General features: G+C 36.2%; 1 protein-coding gene across 17 annotated transcripts in view; it reads right to left on the bottom strand.

Moving 5' to 3' along the window:
* The window catches only part of ARMC2 (armadillo repeat containing 2), a 71769-nt gene that overhangs the window by 50258 nt on the left and 6828 nt on the right, over positions 1 to 14683 (bottom strand). For 10 of the 17 annotated variants that reach the window (XR_015283084.1, XR_015283083.1, XR_015283082.1 and 7 more), the window contains exons 6-7: positions 13456 to 13666; positions 978 to 1048 (exon numbers count right to left, since the gene is read on the bottom strand). Coding sequence is in view for 8 of the 17 variants with exons in the window: in XM_086876734.1 (XP_086732860.1) it covers positions 978 to 1048; positions 13456 to 13666 (282 nt within the window). In the remaining 9 variants the exon portion in view is untranslated. Of the gene's footprint in view, positions 1 to 977; positions 1049 to 10202; positions 10254 to 13455; positions 13667 to 14683 lie in introns of all 17 variants that reach the window. The other 7 variants (XR_015283081.1, XR_015283086.1, XR_002863402.2 and 4 more) reach the window with 1 other exon arrangement.

Here is a 14683-nt window from a genome sequence, read left to right as displayed (position 1 = left end):
ATAATGTTTAGCCTTTTCACTGAATACTGAGTGGCCACGAATAGATCAATATTAAAACAGTCTACCTCCTCTCTAAAATGCCAAAGCATAAACACAATTAATATCAGAAAATAGAAATCATTTGTAAATGAACGCTCCACCCAGAATCCCATTCTAAAGGAGAAATTATGGAGAATTCCTAGTGCTATCCCACTCTTTACTGTGAGATTACAGATGAAGCATGCACAAACTAAGGAAGCTATATAATGTTAAGAAAAGTAGATATAAAAAGAAACAATCCTAAAAGCACACTTTATATTTTCAGTAACACCAATAAAATAGCACAAACAAATTAAAAGGCTTGTAAGTATAGTAACTTGCATGACATGGTAAATACTCACTGCTCCTCATATGGAAATGAGAGCAGAGTACAGTACAACCTTTGCCAGAATCATCTGGAATCAAAGAATTTTTCAGTTCTAGAAAAATAGTAATAAAGCATAATAATAATAATAGCGCAGTAGAAACTTCAGGTCTCCATACCAGACTCTCAAATATACACTTGTGATGTATGAAATGTGTCAGCTATGCGGAAATATTATTAAAATCTGTTATGGAAAATTAGAAAAATGCATCCCTACACAGCAATCTGAAATGTTTTTCTTCAGATAATAAAGGCTGGCATAATTTTATTAGTTTCTGAGCAACTATGAAAAATTACAAAAAGTGATGGGCAAATAAGGTATTCATGGATTGGCAAATTCTTAAGCCTAGATATAGGAAAAGCAAGATAGAAAATACCAACAGATTTTTAGAGTGAAGATCTCTTGAATATTGTTTCTCTTTACTAAGAACAGTAAGAAAACTCAATATATCTAGGAAACCAAAAATACTGTTCAGTGAATAATGAAGAACAATATTGTCAAATCACAAGAATTAGATTATTTCCATCTGAGTGCATTTCACTTTTTTTTAATGGAGGTTGAAATTCCTTGTACCTGTTACTCTTCTCTTCCAGCCTGAAGTCCTTGGCTGTGATGACATTTTGCCAGGCTCTTTCATCTGGTTACTAAAAGATACAGTATGGACACGAAAAAGCATTATCAGAAAACTGTGTTCAAAAAGCTTTTTCTTTCACAAGCATTGAGTTGTTCATATTAATAAATAATTTGAAAATAATATGTTATTTTATTAAGTCAGTATGTTAGCTGCTCATTAAAAGTTTCATGTAAATACAACCTCCTCCCATATGTATTACAGAAAGCTCATAAAGAAATACTGACATATTCACACCACAAGAGGTCACCATTATGGAATACAAAACCTAAAGCATTTCTGCTTGCTCAATAAACTGAAAGATGAACCAAACTAAATTCAGAAACAGACAATTTCTATTTTACCATCAGCTTCATTAAATGAATATAAAACTCATCTAGCTTAAAACTTTCATTTCATCCATTCACAAGGACAGTATTTTTTTTTCTGGATTAACACTTCCAAATCATTTAATAAGAAGACCATTCAATGAAACAAACACTTGAGTGACCTTTAAAGTATATATCAGAATTTCTGGGTCTGCCAGTGAACTACTGCTAACTGAATAGCAGTCACTACTTCTGTTTAGTGTTGCCATTTCTATTGTTTTACAAAGTAATGCCATAATTTCTGCTGATTTTATGGTCAGTCTTTCTTTGGACAGAGGAAACTACTACATACATCTAGAATAAATTTATTTATCAATTCTGTTTACCTAGCTATACACTCAAGCAGCACTGATCTAAAAGAAATATACAAGATGTAGACACTCTGTTATCAAACTGGAATCTTTTCTCTTGTACTAAAGAGGAAAGTCAATCTATGTTTTCCATTCTCAATTTATGTTTAATTTAACACCTCTTATTCCATTTGAAGTTGATGTACCAATGCAACCTAATCTCCTGAACTCCCTTCTAAAGATGACAGTAGTGTGCCAGCAATGTTATTTCCATTTTTTTAACCAGGTAATTTAGTTACTCTTAAGCTTAAAGCTAAACTGTTGTTTAAGTAGTTTGCTGGATTGGTGCCTAAATCCTGTCTGTCAGTCCAGACAGAAGATGTAAGTCATCTTATCAACAGATGGAGACAGAACAAAAGACAAAGCTCTTGCAAGAACAGTTCCCTACAAAAGGGACTGGATAGCTCACTGTGATCAGTCAAAAATTTCCCAAGCAATCACATTACAGAGGAACAGTTGCTTCATTATGGCTAACAGAAAATAATGCTTTATTTTTACAGCATGAGGATTTAAAAATCTAAAATGCTCCAAAATCTAAATGCTTATACAAAGTACCTTGAAATTATTTCAGCTCACATATAGCATTTCTTACACCTCTGGGGAAGCAATATTTATAAAGAAAAAAAAAGAAGTGTTTGCATCTCTAAAATTGTGACATCTCTTAAGATGGAAGGGGTTTAGAACTCACATTACAGACAGTTTAATGTATTGGCAGAAATAAAAATTTGATTCCATTTCTGTCAATACTTTGTCCTACAAACTTTAAAAGTTTCAGCCATCCCTGAAATCAAGACTAGAACTTGAAAGAACATTGGATAAGCAAGAGAGCTACTTCAGTCACCTTCTACTAAACATAGCTGTATTCAGAAATCAGTACCTTCAGAATTGTGTGTAGGCATGATGATACTACATGCCTATATGAATAGGGATGTTTGAATTTGCTTTCCTCAGAAAAAAGTTTTGTAATATATCCTGTCTGTGCTTCTTCCCTGAAAATGTAAATCCAGGATGAATCCAAGAAACTCAACAAAGACAATCCTATGAGTTTTGTTGGAAGCAAAAGCAAATTAATACAAAAAGCCACTGAAGGAAAGGATGAGTTAACTTACCAGGTAGAAACACCACATGCATGAGATGCAGAGTTAGACCACATCAATTGTGCACAAAAAGAAGTTGGGTTGGAATCTATTGCTTTTTAAACATCAGTATCAACCAGTTCAGAGACTTAAATTATCAAGAAAGCAAATTATTCTATGAATACCAGCAGTACAACCATCTATGCTTTTGGGAAATACCCTTGTAAGTCAAGCAAATGTCCATTATTTTCAGAAAATTAATACACTGAATACCTATGTAAATGAGAATAGTTGGTGGGCAGGCTTATCTTTAGGGAATACGTACAATTTAGTAATTCTGTGAGAGATTATAAAACCCCTTTATGTATCTTTACCATTCTGCCAACTTCATTTTAGTTACACAGACTTTTGGTTTGTTATCTTTACATTTTCATTTAGGACTGAAACTTAAATAGAAGTATCTTATTAAGGACAATGCAGTTAAAATATAATTGACCTATTCTAAAAAATAAGTCACCTACTATTGAAGGGAACTGGCTTGTCAAGAGAGTGGTTGCCTTGGAAACAAAGTCAATTGGCAGAAATCTGTTCGTCTGATAAGGGGCTCATCAAGAAATCAACTGACAGAGGCTCTGATGATTTACAGAAGAAAAAGAACTTGGCAACTGGATCATTTCTATCCTTCTCATATAAAAGAAATCATAGTAGCCTCAATGTAGAACATTGCTTTCTTGGATGTACCCATAGTGTGAGGACTTTGAAAAGGAAAGTGAGCCAACACTAGAGTAGTGTGGTATGGTGGGTTGACCTTGGACAGGCATCGGGTGCCCAAGCACACCACTCTTTTCACTCCCCTCCTCAGCAGGACCAAGGGTAGAAACAAGATGGAGAAAAACCCATGGATCAAGACAAAAACAGTTTAATAAAGCAAAAGCAAAGGCCACTTGCAGAACCAAAGAAACATAAAAGATTTATGCTCAACTTCCCACCAACAGGCTATGTCCAGCCATTTCCAAGAAAGCAGAGCTTGAGTATGCATAGTGATTGCTCTGGAGAACAAACCTCATAATAATAAATGCCTCCTCACTTCCTTTGTCTTAGCTTTCACTGCTGAGCAGACATCATACATTATGGAATCCCTTTGGTCAGTTTTGTCCAGCTGTCCTGGTTATGTCCCTTCAAAAGACCTTGCCCACCCCAAGCCTACTGGTGACAGGCTTATGCTGGAGAGACAGCGCTGATGCTGTGAAGTGCTGCTCAGCAGTAGCCAAAATGCTGGTGTGTTTTCAACAACACCCTTTAGCTACCAATGCAAAGCACAGAACTGTGAGGGCTGCTCCAGGGAAAATAACTCAGTCAGACCCAATACGTGTTGAGTATTTTCCCGTGGTGGAAGAATAGATAATTAAGTGAAAGCTGCATTTATTAAGAAATTCTGCATGTTTAGACATTTACTTGCTTGTTCTTGCCATGAGCCTCTTGTTAACAGTAAATCTGCAAACTCTCACCCTTGCATGGTATTCCAGGGAAAACAACATTTTTACAAACTATATCCCAGAGGCAAAGAATTGAACTAGTAATCTCCAAAGAAGCTGCACACAACAGCAAGGGTTGAATCACAAAAGCGAAAGTAAGATCCCAATGGAGGAACACTGCTTGGGCTCCTTTCTCATACTGCACCTTAAGCATTGAGAATCTGGCTATCTCTTTACCTGCCAAACAGAGTCTGGCAATGGGCCTGAACTTTGTCTCACACTGTCCCACAGATTTAAACCCTTAGCATCACCCCTGCTACAGATTTGGCCCAAGAAAGGTGTTGTTTTCCTTGACAAACAGCTGGGCACAGGGCACAGATAAGCAGAGGGAGGGACGTTCCCAGACACGACCTTATGTGTGGGTATTAAAAATAGGGAGGTAATTAAAGATAGTTTCATTGAATTAACATAATCTATGATGCTGTAGATAGCCACCAAGCCAGAGACTTACCCCTTAATTTAATTTTTATTAATTATTAGTAGAGATGTATTGCTGGTACCCCTGAGTATTTAGTTACCAGTTAAGAAGACATATGGCCTAATACTAACAAGTTAATGCTTCTCTACAGAATTGTATCTATCAAGTACCTGTGGTCAGCAAGGTAGCAAAGGTCAACTAGAACAAAAGAGGACATGACCATCTTTTCTGAATTGCCCGACTTGAAGGCATTCCGTCTTTACATTACCCTCTCCTCACGGTAAGGATCCTGTATCATCTCACATACCCTTACAGCTTTGGGAGGCAAAACTAGGGAACAAAGTGGGAGAAGAACAGAGAATCACAGTAATGGAGATAGCGTAATAAAGAATGAAGAATACACAGGTTACTTTTCAAAGAGAAGAGTAGGAATAAAGGGGAATGAGAAAAAGATGAGGGCAGTGGGGACAGAAAAAAACATAAGTCACATAGTATCTCCTTCTGCAAGTGCCAAGGCCTCACACAACTTTGCTCACCCAGATGTTATAAGCCTTTCCTTTTGCACCCATGTAAACTGGATCCATGGACTCTCTCCTAAAGTAGAGACAGGAATTGGGACTACGTCATGTAAATCAGAACCTGAGAAGATTCTTAAAAAGGCAGACAGCTACTAATATACTGTGCATAGCATGCCCTGAGTAAATGCTGTAAGGAAGACCTACACTGTAGACACGAACTGATGTCTGGAAATAGATTTATTTTCCATTTTTAAACATACCCTTTTTATTAAGCCAAAGAACTCTAATTACGAGCACATGATTTCTACACATCTGTAACTGCAGAGCCCTTTCTATATGTATAGAACCACCATTCTTTAAGTTACTTCCTCAGAAGCAAATCTAAGCTCCAGATTATTTAATTATTTAACCTTAAACCTGTTTTATTTTTGGTCTTTATTTTGATAAGGTAAACAAATCTTTTTGTCCATCTTCCCCTCATAGTCATCCAGTTTGTCCACACTGTATTTTCCTTCATTACATCGCCTTCAACTCCCACAAAATTATTTTCTAGTTTATTTAAAACCCAAAAATGTGTCTGAAATTTTTACAAAGTTTTATTTTGGATCCTTGATATATCAGTGTTTTCAGGTCTGCAAAAGTCTAGGAGAGCAATTTCTAACTTTTCACAAAGCTCTAGAAGCAGTCTAGGCACTGCAGTAAATGCAGACTGTTTATACATAAATACAAGCACTGAACATCTGATTTTACCAACATACATTGTGTGCGTTGGAAAGCCAGACATGGTGTATCTACACCCAAAAATCAAGACATTTCACTAAGTGTTAAGAAGAACAGATTTCAAGCAGTGCTAAGCAGATCCTAGGGGCCTGTTCAGACAAGCCAGATGTATCAAAATAACTACTAGGCACAAAGGTGTTTTTCCAGACTAAATCAGAGTTCAGTTCCCTTGACTGTGGATAATCCTTAAACAGACAGGCCATTTAGAAAGAATGTTATTTGAGATTTTACTCACCTGTATATTCAGAGTGTGATTACATATCTACACTGTAATCTGGGTTTATTTTCATTGCTAGCACTGTCCAGGATGACATGTCTTATATTGATAAGGATCATTTGGTTATTTAAGCAGCTGAGTGCTTTTCTTTCAACCCAAGATTCATAATTCTATATGGACTACAAAGGGAAAAGCTGCAAGGTGGTGTTGTGGAAGTATATACAACCAATAAATCCTTAAAAAGAACTGTCACAGGTAAATAGTTTTTCCTGTTTTGAGTGCTTGCCATGGGGGAGAAGAAAGAGCTCTTGTCACACAATCAATGATGGTGTCACAATGCACCCTCCCTCCAGGTATTGAAAGATGTTGATAAGAACCTCTGCCAAGCCTTCTCCATGCCAAACAGTTCCAGCTCTCTCAGCCTTTCCTCAAACAAAGGATTCCTTCACATCTTAGTAGCTGGATTCCTTCCAGCCATTTCATATCTCTATTGCACTGGGGAGCCTGGAACTGGTCCCAGCAGCCCAGGTGTAGTGGTTTTCAAGACTAAAATGAACAGGCTGCTAAATAATCTCATCTACTCTCTTCGACAAAACATTGGGCCAGATGATCTTCTGAGGTCTCTCCCATCCTGAGCTGTTCTATGAACTTGTTGTACACCACGACCTCCAGGTCTTTTTCTGCAAAGCTGCCTCCCAGCTGGATCACCCCCAGTATACAATGGTGCCTGGGGTTGTTCCTACCCAGATGCAGGACTTTGCATTTGTCTTTGTTAAACTGCATCATGTTCCTGTCAAACCATTTCTCCAGCCTGTTGAGGCTCCTCTGGACAACTCTCTGGTGTATCAGCCAATGGGTTGTTTATGTAGTGACTGCCAGTTAGCACTTTTTCTAAATTATTCAGAACTGTGGTCTCATGAACAGCCCATCAGATCTCTTGGCAAGAGCACTGTGCAAAGATACGTAGAGCTCTAGACCAAGTCTATCAGGGCACAGCCAAACTCAGCAACTTTGTCTCAAAAAGAACAACAGCAGCTCCAGGGAAAGTTAAAGGAGCTAATGATCCTGGGAATGATCCTGGGGTGATCTTGGGAATTAGGGCACTAAGGACAATGGAGCAAACCCTGAGTCAGCAGCAAGAGACAAAGTGGTGCAAGGGCCCCATGGCAGAGTCAGATGCAGAGCTGCAGCAAGTGAGAGAAACTGCAGTGGATCTTCTCAGAGCAGGTTCACTTACACAATGCTTTTAGGATCCCCTGCTACCTCAATTTTTCCACTGTGTTTAGTGATCAAGGAACAAGAGTTCTAATTCTAAACCAAAATTACTGATGTTAACAAGACATTACTCTGTAGACTTCAAAAGGAAGTATAAACAACACCCCAGTATTTTTGCCAAAGCAGCTAGTAGGAAGTGTTTTTAGCTTTTGGCAAAATGAGAAAAATCAGTATTTTGTTCTGCCATTTACTCTCACGGAAATTAATTTTTCTACATACCAATTAACATTTGCATTTCTCATTAATCCCTTTATTCCAATTTCATTATACTATCCAGACCTTTTATGTTGCCAGAAGGACATCAGAATTAGTTTCGGGTATTGTCTTCCATTAGTTAAATAGTAGGGAATATGTTTTTGTGGTTTTTATTACAAACCAACTGATTTCTTCCTGACACATAACTTAGCACTTGAAAACCACCCTATCCTTCTAGACAAAGAATTGACCTTCACTGAGCCACTTAAGAGAATCTGTCCCTATTTTGCTCAGCTACCACAGAATCTTCCATTCTGTGATGTCATCTGAGGGACAAACAAGTTAGATAAACACAATCTGGAAAGAAGTCTCAAAGAAAAAAACCCACTATAATAGCTCAATTTTTAAAGACTGTTTTCCTTTTAAAAAAACCAATGGAGATAAAATTACCTGCAGACAGCTAAAAGAGATATAAAATAAAGTATTAAGCAAATTACACACAACTTGGGTCAGTTTTATTTCTCAACCACAAAGCTTCTCAAAAGCATGAAAATAATTCAAAAGCTGGTAATATAGATATCCTGAAATTATTTCAGGAACTGTAGAGGATTATAAGAAACACCATAAGAACAGGAAAAAACAAAAGGAGAGAAAACTGTAATTAAGTGTATAACTAATACCACTGATATGAGAAAAGATAACTAGTAGAAAGACAACATAATTTGCAAAAATATATTGACAAATAGACCAACTACACTCTGAGTCATCCTAAAGATGAGTAAATAACAATTCCATAAACACAGTCATGGGAATAACTCATTTCTTATGACAACTCAAGTGATAAAAAAATACAGCATTTCTTATTTATACAGGCTGTTGATGGAGAGCCTCATGCACATGTTAAACAGTATGACTTAAAAGAATAATCATGGTTGATGAAAAGTCTCTATCCTTTTTATTCTTCACAGTCTTTGCATGTTCTGTCTAATATTGAAAATATTAACAGTATCTATTTGCAGCAGAGTATCTTCAGGCAACCAGACAATCTGACAGTCTAATTCTAACCATAAAAGATACCTAAAACACGAGCCTAAATATATTTGACTCCCTCATGATCTTCCTAACTTGAATCTTGCATAAGCATTGCATTTTTAAACAGAAAACAAATTAAAATCCATTGTTACTACAGGTCTACCTAGAGCAAACTGGCATTCCTTCTTTACTCTTTGCACAGCACATTTACCCATTCCAGAATTGCAATTCAATTGGTATTAAGGACTCTCAAGACCTAGATGTCCCAGATCTGGTGCCAAATGACACTGGCCTGAAACTACGTACTAGAGGGGAAAGACTCTTTGGAGTACACGGTAAAAATGTGACTGAACTCCACTGTCTCTTTCGTGAGCTAAGAGATCAGAGATAAGTTACTTCTTACTCTTTTCTTCAGAAGTCTATAACAAGTTATGAAAAAAAAGAATTCTTCTTTCCCAGTGTTCTCTCAGTATCCTTAAGCCTATACCAAACCAGGCACCTTCTTTTCTTGACAGGGTAGGTGTCACGATCTGGAAAACACTGTAGAAAGCTCTACTTATGAAGGCTTTCCCACCACCCAATTGTTTCTTTCTGAAATCATTGGTCCAAATAGCCAGTGCAACTGAGGCAGAAATAAAGATTAGTTGAGAGTAGGTTTATTTCCTGTTTCCCCGTCTTTATGAGAATACCAGAAGTTGCCAATATACGTAATAAAATTAAAAAAAAAAAGAAAAAGAGAAAAATACTGAAAAAAGTCTGGAGAATCAGCAACACCATACAACAAACCAATAGCCACACCATGCCACTCATTTCAAAAAAATCATCCAGAGCAAAACAGAATGGATGTTCCCCTCAGGAAAAAAAATTAAATCTCCTCTGTGGGAGAAAAAAATTTTTTTCTTTGAAGAGAAAAAAAAAATGTATATATTGAGCACAGATGTGAAAGTTGTTTAAGGAACCAGAGAGAAGTAATTTCCAGTGGTACCCTCCAACCCACCCTATTCTATGAATATATGATTCACTTTATCATTTAATCCTTTGCTTTTACCATTTTCTATTGAAATATTCCAAAACTCTAAAAAAGCACAAGAAAGAGAAACTACTCTCATGGAAGAAGAATATATTTCAAGGATTCTGCAAAACAGGCATTTAATAAAGAGAGCAATGGTAAGAGAAAACAGGGCACAGTGTATCTTCTTTACAGCACCTGCTAATCCTTTTTTAGCTCTTTCTAAAACTCACTTATTAAAAAAAGAATAGGCCACTTGGGAATGAACTGCTGCCTCCAAACTCTTCCTCACTCAAGGCATCTCTGCTTTTAACAAGTCCTGGAATGACATCTAAGCTTTCAGAATACTGAGAAATTGGAGTAGGAAAAAAAAAACAACATCATCTTTTCTCACCAGGGAAACTGTTGCTCTTCATCAGCAAATCTGCCATCACTGTTGACACTTCTGTTGAAATATATGAATGCAGAAAACATTTTAGAAGTTTCACTTCTATAGCAATCACAATAGATGGCAAGGCACAATGGTTAGAGGAAGATGTAAACAAAACCGAGCTTCCTTATGATTGCCAGAAATTGTTCCCAGCTTTCCTGAGGCAACATGTCAATAAATTCAATCTGCTTCAATTAATTTACCTATTCTATTACAACTAGATTGTTATTTGCAGAACAGAATTGCAAACAAAATGGCAAATAGCTTTTCCCCTCAAAAGGTCCTTTTCCCCCTGCCCCCACCAGTACCTTTATAAGGCAGTTGTGATTTCATTAGCACTGTTCATTCTTTTCTTCAGTCTTTGGGACAACAAAAGAATGTGAGATAGAAAGTTATCAAGTCTCTTGCTGGAATAGAATACCTCCCTTCTGTTCTCTTTAAAATAAATATAATAGCATTAACGGCAGGAATCTGCCATACTATTTTGCCATGCTCTATTGTTTCCTCATTAGCAGAAAAATAGTTTCATTAGGGAAGTTATTTCAGTGCATTTATAGGAATGGTAGGGAAAGGAATGGTAGGAAGTCCCACACACCTTCTCCTGTATGAAGTGTACTATTTCTACAATCCTCTTGCTTAATTCCTCCAAGGATTTAAAATCACTGTGATACAGAATTGAGGTTGACACCCGCTTCATATAGAGAATGACAGGACACTAGGTAATAAAAGATTTCACATTCCTTTAAGCTTTCATCCTATTACTCCTGAATGCAATGTACTTTAAATAGAAAATATCTTGTAACACCATACAAGATGCCTCAAGTATTTATGACACAGAACCAGATGCAATCTAACCTTACAATCATCTAGTAAACATGTTCTACAGAGAAAGAATGCCTAATCTCTCACTGCAATGACCCCTCTATATTTCTGGAGCCTTTTACATACAAGTATCAGGAAGACCAAATTCAACAAACTATATAGAAGGCGAGGTTTGTGGTACCTTTCAGCTGCCTTGTCAGATGAAGAATGACATCTCTGAACACAGAGCAAAGTCTGCCTGACTTGTGTAGTATCATACACAAACACTGGACCAATGTACTCATTGGTGTAAGTCTTAGCAAGGAGTTAGAATGTATGGGAGCAGCTGAGATTATCCACAGCCATCCCAACACATGATGGCATGAACTGCTTGGGCTGATATAGATGAGACACCTTTGTGGCTAAGGAAAAGCATTTTGTATTATTCTTGTGCATCTTACACCATTGCAGATGTATGTGGTGCTCTAAGCCATATGAGCACCTAAATGGCATCAGGAAGCTTCCCTTAGGCAGCATTGGCAAAAATCAGCTCTGACTCAAGTACACAGAAAGCATCCACAACTCACAGGAGAGGTAAAAATGGGCAATTCAAAAATACAGATCTTGCATTCAACACAGAAAGATGGAGGAATATTATATTCCTCTTCCCTTTTGGGAGAAAACTAGTCAGAACAATATTGGGAAGTAATTTTTTTGTATTATCTTAAGGCCAGTAATTTAAGAACTGATTTAACTGATGTATGAGATTCCTGATTGCAAAAAGCATAGTAACTAAAATGCAAAATCAAAAACATGCAAAGCTCTTGTTCTTATAAAGAAAGTGTATAATTTTGAACAGACAGGAAGCATGCCTAATGGGTTAGCTGTTCATTTATACATGCAAGTTTTAAAATTATGACTGAGAAGGAAGGTCATCCTTTTCAATTAGCAAAAGTATCAACTGACCCTTTCCTATAAGAGGCACTTGGACATCATCAACTAAAACAGCAACCCAAACAGAAAGCAGAACTGAAAACAGTAGGATGCATATTCCACAAAAGGAACTTCCCATTTCCACTGCAACAGTGACGTATTTCACACCACACCTTTATTAAATACAATTCAAACTACAGTAATTTATGTAGTATGATAATCAAAATCATTTTTATCTAAGAAGTTATTAGATCACTGATTTTAAAGGGAGAAAATTACATTGCAGTAAAGTATTCTCCTTGGTGCTTTTCTTTTTATCACCTACATTTTTCATCTCTGCTCTTATTTTCTCATTCTTCCTGCACACTCATGGAGTTTTTTCTTTGCTACAAGAAGGCTTCATTCTTTTAGAATCTGTCTTTTTTTTTTTTAAATTCTGCTTACAGTTTAATAAAAAAGAGTGCTATGATAGCTCTGTTATGTATCATTTACTGTAACAGCCTCTTTTAAACTATTAAATGCTATCACAAAGTTAGCAAATTAAAGGCCTTTAATTTTATAAAATTAAGAACATGATCTTTAATATCAAAAGTGGTTAAGAATATCCAGGGAAATAGCTTTCCCCTAAGCATACAAACATGCTAAAAAGAAGATACCTACTGGCAAATGCATATTTTAAGAGTGAACAAGTTTTACAAGGATGTGTTTTGAAAATAAAGTGTTTTTCATTTTCTGTTGTTGAGATTGCCAGATCTGTCAATGTTAATAGCACAAAACAGCTGTTCATCTGACTGCTAATGCAGTAACTGTACACCAACTATATATAGTGCCATGGGACTATTCTTCCCTGTGCAAGAATTCACATCTAAATCAAAAGAAAAACAAATTACTTGAGTATGAATTAAAGAACGGATATGACATTCCAGGTTCAGTAAAAACAGACTGCAGGCGCATGAGCTTCATTAATCTCCTAAACCTATTTGGTCATGCAAGAAAAAAGTACTAAAAATTCGAAGTCACAAAAAATTCTGCTTCTGTTACCAAAGAGTTTAAGCCAGGTTTTGGTGTATGATCACATACCAGAACTGAAAGCATGGCTCTACTCATCTGTCAAGCTAAGTGAAGATGGTATAGCACCTTAAAACAACAGGACTAAACTGCAAAAGCAAGAACATCAAATTTAAACTTGAGCATTTTACATGCAGTGATTAGAAACTTAGTTTTGAAATGTTAATGATCAAACAAATCATATAGAACAAATTTCTACCAACAATATTTTACAGATTAGTCTTCTGAATGTAGAAACTTCCTAAAAGAAGAAATGTAAATTTTTCTAATAATCTAAACACAGTTACATTTTAAAGCATATGTAATGTTATCTTCAAATTCCATTAATTTTAAGCATTTTGATATTTGCACAGTTCAGTATCTAGGAACAAGACTGTATGGAAGATGAACATTACCATACTTGACCAATGCTGACCTTTCTCCTTGCAGCTGAAGTGAAAATTTTACTGGTGTCCCTTCCATGGATTCGCCACTTCCTGATCTGCTGGTATGCTCATTACAAATTACCTGTCTACTCTCATCATTAAATGATGTGTACAACTTTTGTTCTGCTAAGCAGTTATTATTACTTCTGTCAAGATCATTCACCATCATAGCTGGCTCTTCAAAATTTAGCTTCACGTCATCTGAAATAGTCAAAGAGAACACATTTTGTTCAAGTGCAATTAATTACTGCTTGTCGTGTTACGTTATCAAAATTTGCTTGTATCAATTTAAAAAGTGAAAAAGCTCAAAACTATTAAGAGTAAGGTAGTCAATGTCTTCTTTTGAACAGTATTTCTTAAAGTCTTTTGGGTTGTGTTTGAAGTTTTAATATTTCATCTTCTTTATTTCCCTTTTATGCATAGGTGAGTTGTACATTGAGAAAAAGGTGATTGTATTTCAGGACCTGAGTATTATGAAGGAATTCAAGAAAAAGGTAGCTGTTTATCCTGTAGCTTCTATGTACACACAACAAATTAAACCCCACAAATAAAACCCTTCACATAAACATTTGTATGACCTCAAAAGGGGAGAAGAGACTAAGGCAGGTTACAGCTACACTAGCTTCTCAGCTTCTTCAATTAGCAACATCAACTTATTAAGCCTACGTGAAGGGGTACATTACATAAAAATATATTTATAGCATAAATACACGAAGATGAAGTTTAGTACTTTTTATGTAAGACTTATTTTGCAATAAGGTAGAAAGTTAGATATTCAGTTTATCATGTAAAGTAACAATCCTGGACAATATGAGAACTGTCATTATTATAAATGAGTCTTCTGAAATAAAGACTGAGTCCCAGCACACTTCGTTATGAGCCAACATGCACAAAGCCAAGATGCGATTTCCCATTTTCAAGAAAATTACTTTTAAACCCCACATTTGGTGACCTTTATTAAGTCTCCACTAATGAAACTCTTAACTACAAATACAATGGAGTTGGAGGCCTGTCAAGACATATCATTCGTTTTTATTCCTCCTTTTATGCTCAATAATCCATCAGGGAATCTCCTTAGATGATGGCATCTCGTTATCTCTTTAAGCATGTCAGCATTTAATGTTAATTTTACTCACTGAAGACAACTTTCAGTAAAATTCCATTACTTGGAAACCTATAGGAAGAGGCACCTGAGTAGGTTTCAATTCACTTTCAGTA

Source organism: Cyanistes caeruleus, chromosome 2 (genome assembly GCF_971803275.1).
Source record: "Cyanistes caeruleus chromosome 2, bCyaCae1.hap1.1, whole genome shotgun sequence".
NCBI lineage: Eukaryota > Metazoa > Chordata > Aves > Passeriformes > Paridae > Cyanistes > Cyanistes caeruleus.
Note: the sequence above shows the minus strand (reverse complement) of the source record. Positions and strands in the feature narration are given on the sequence as shown.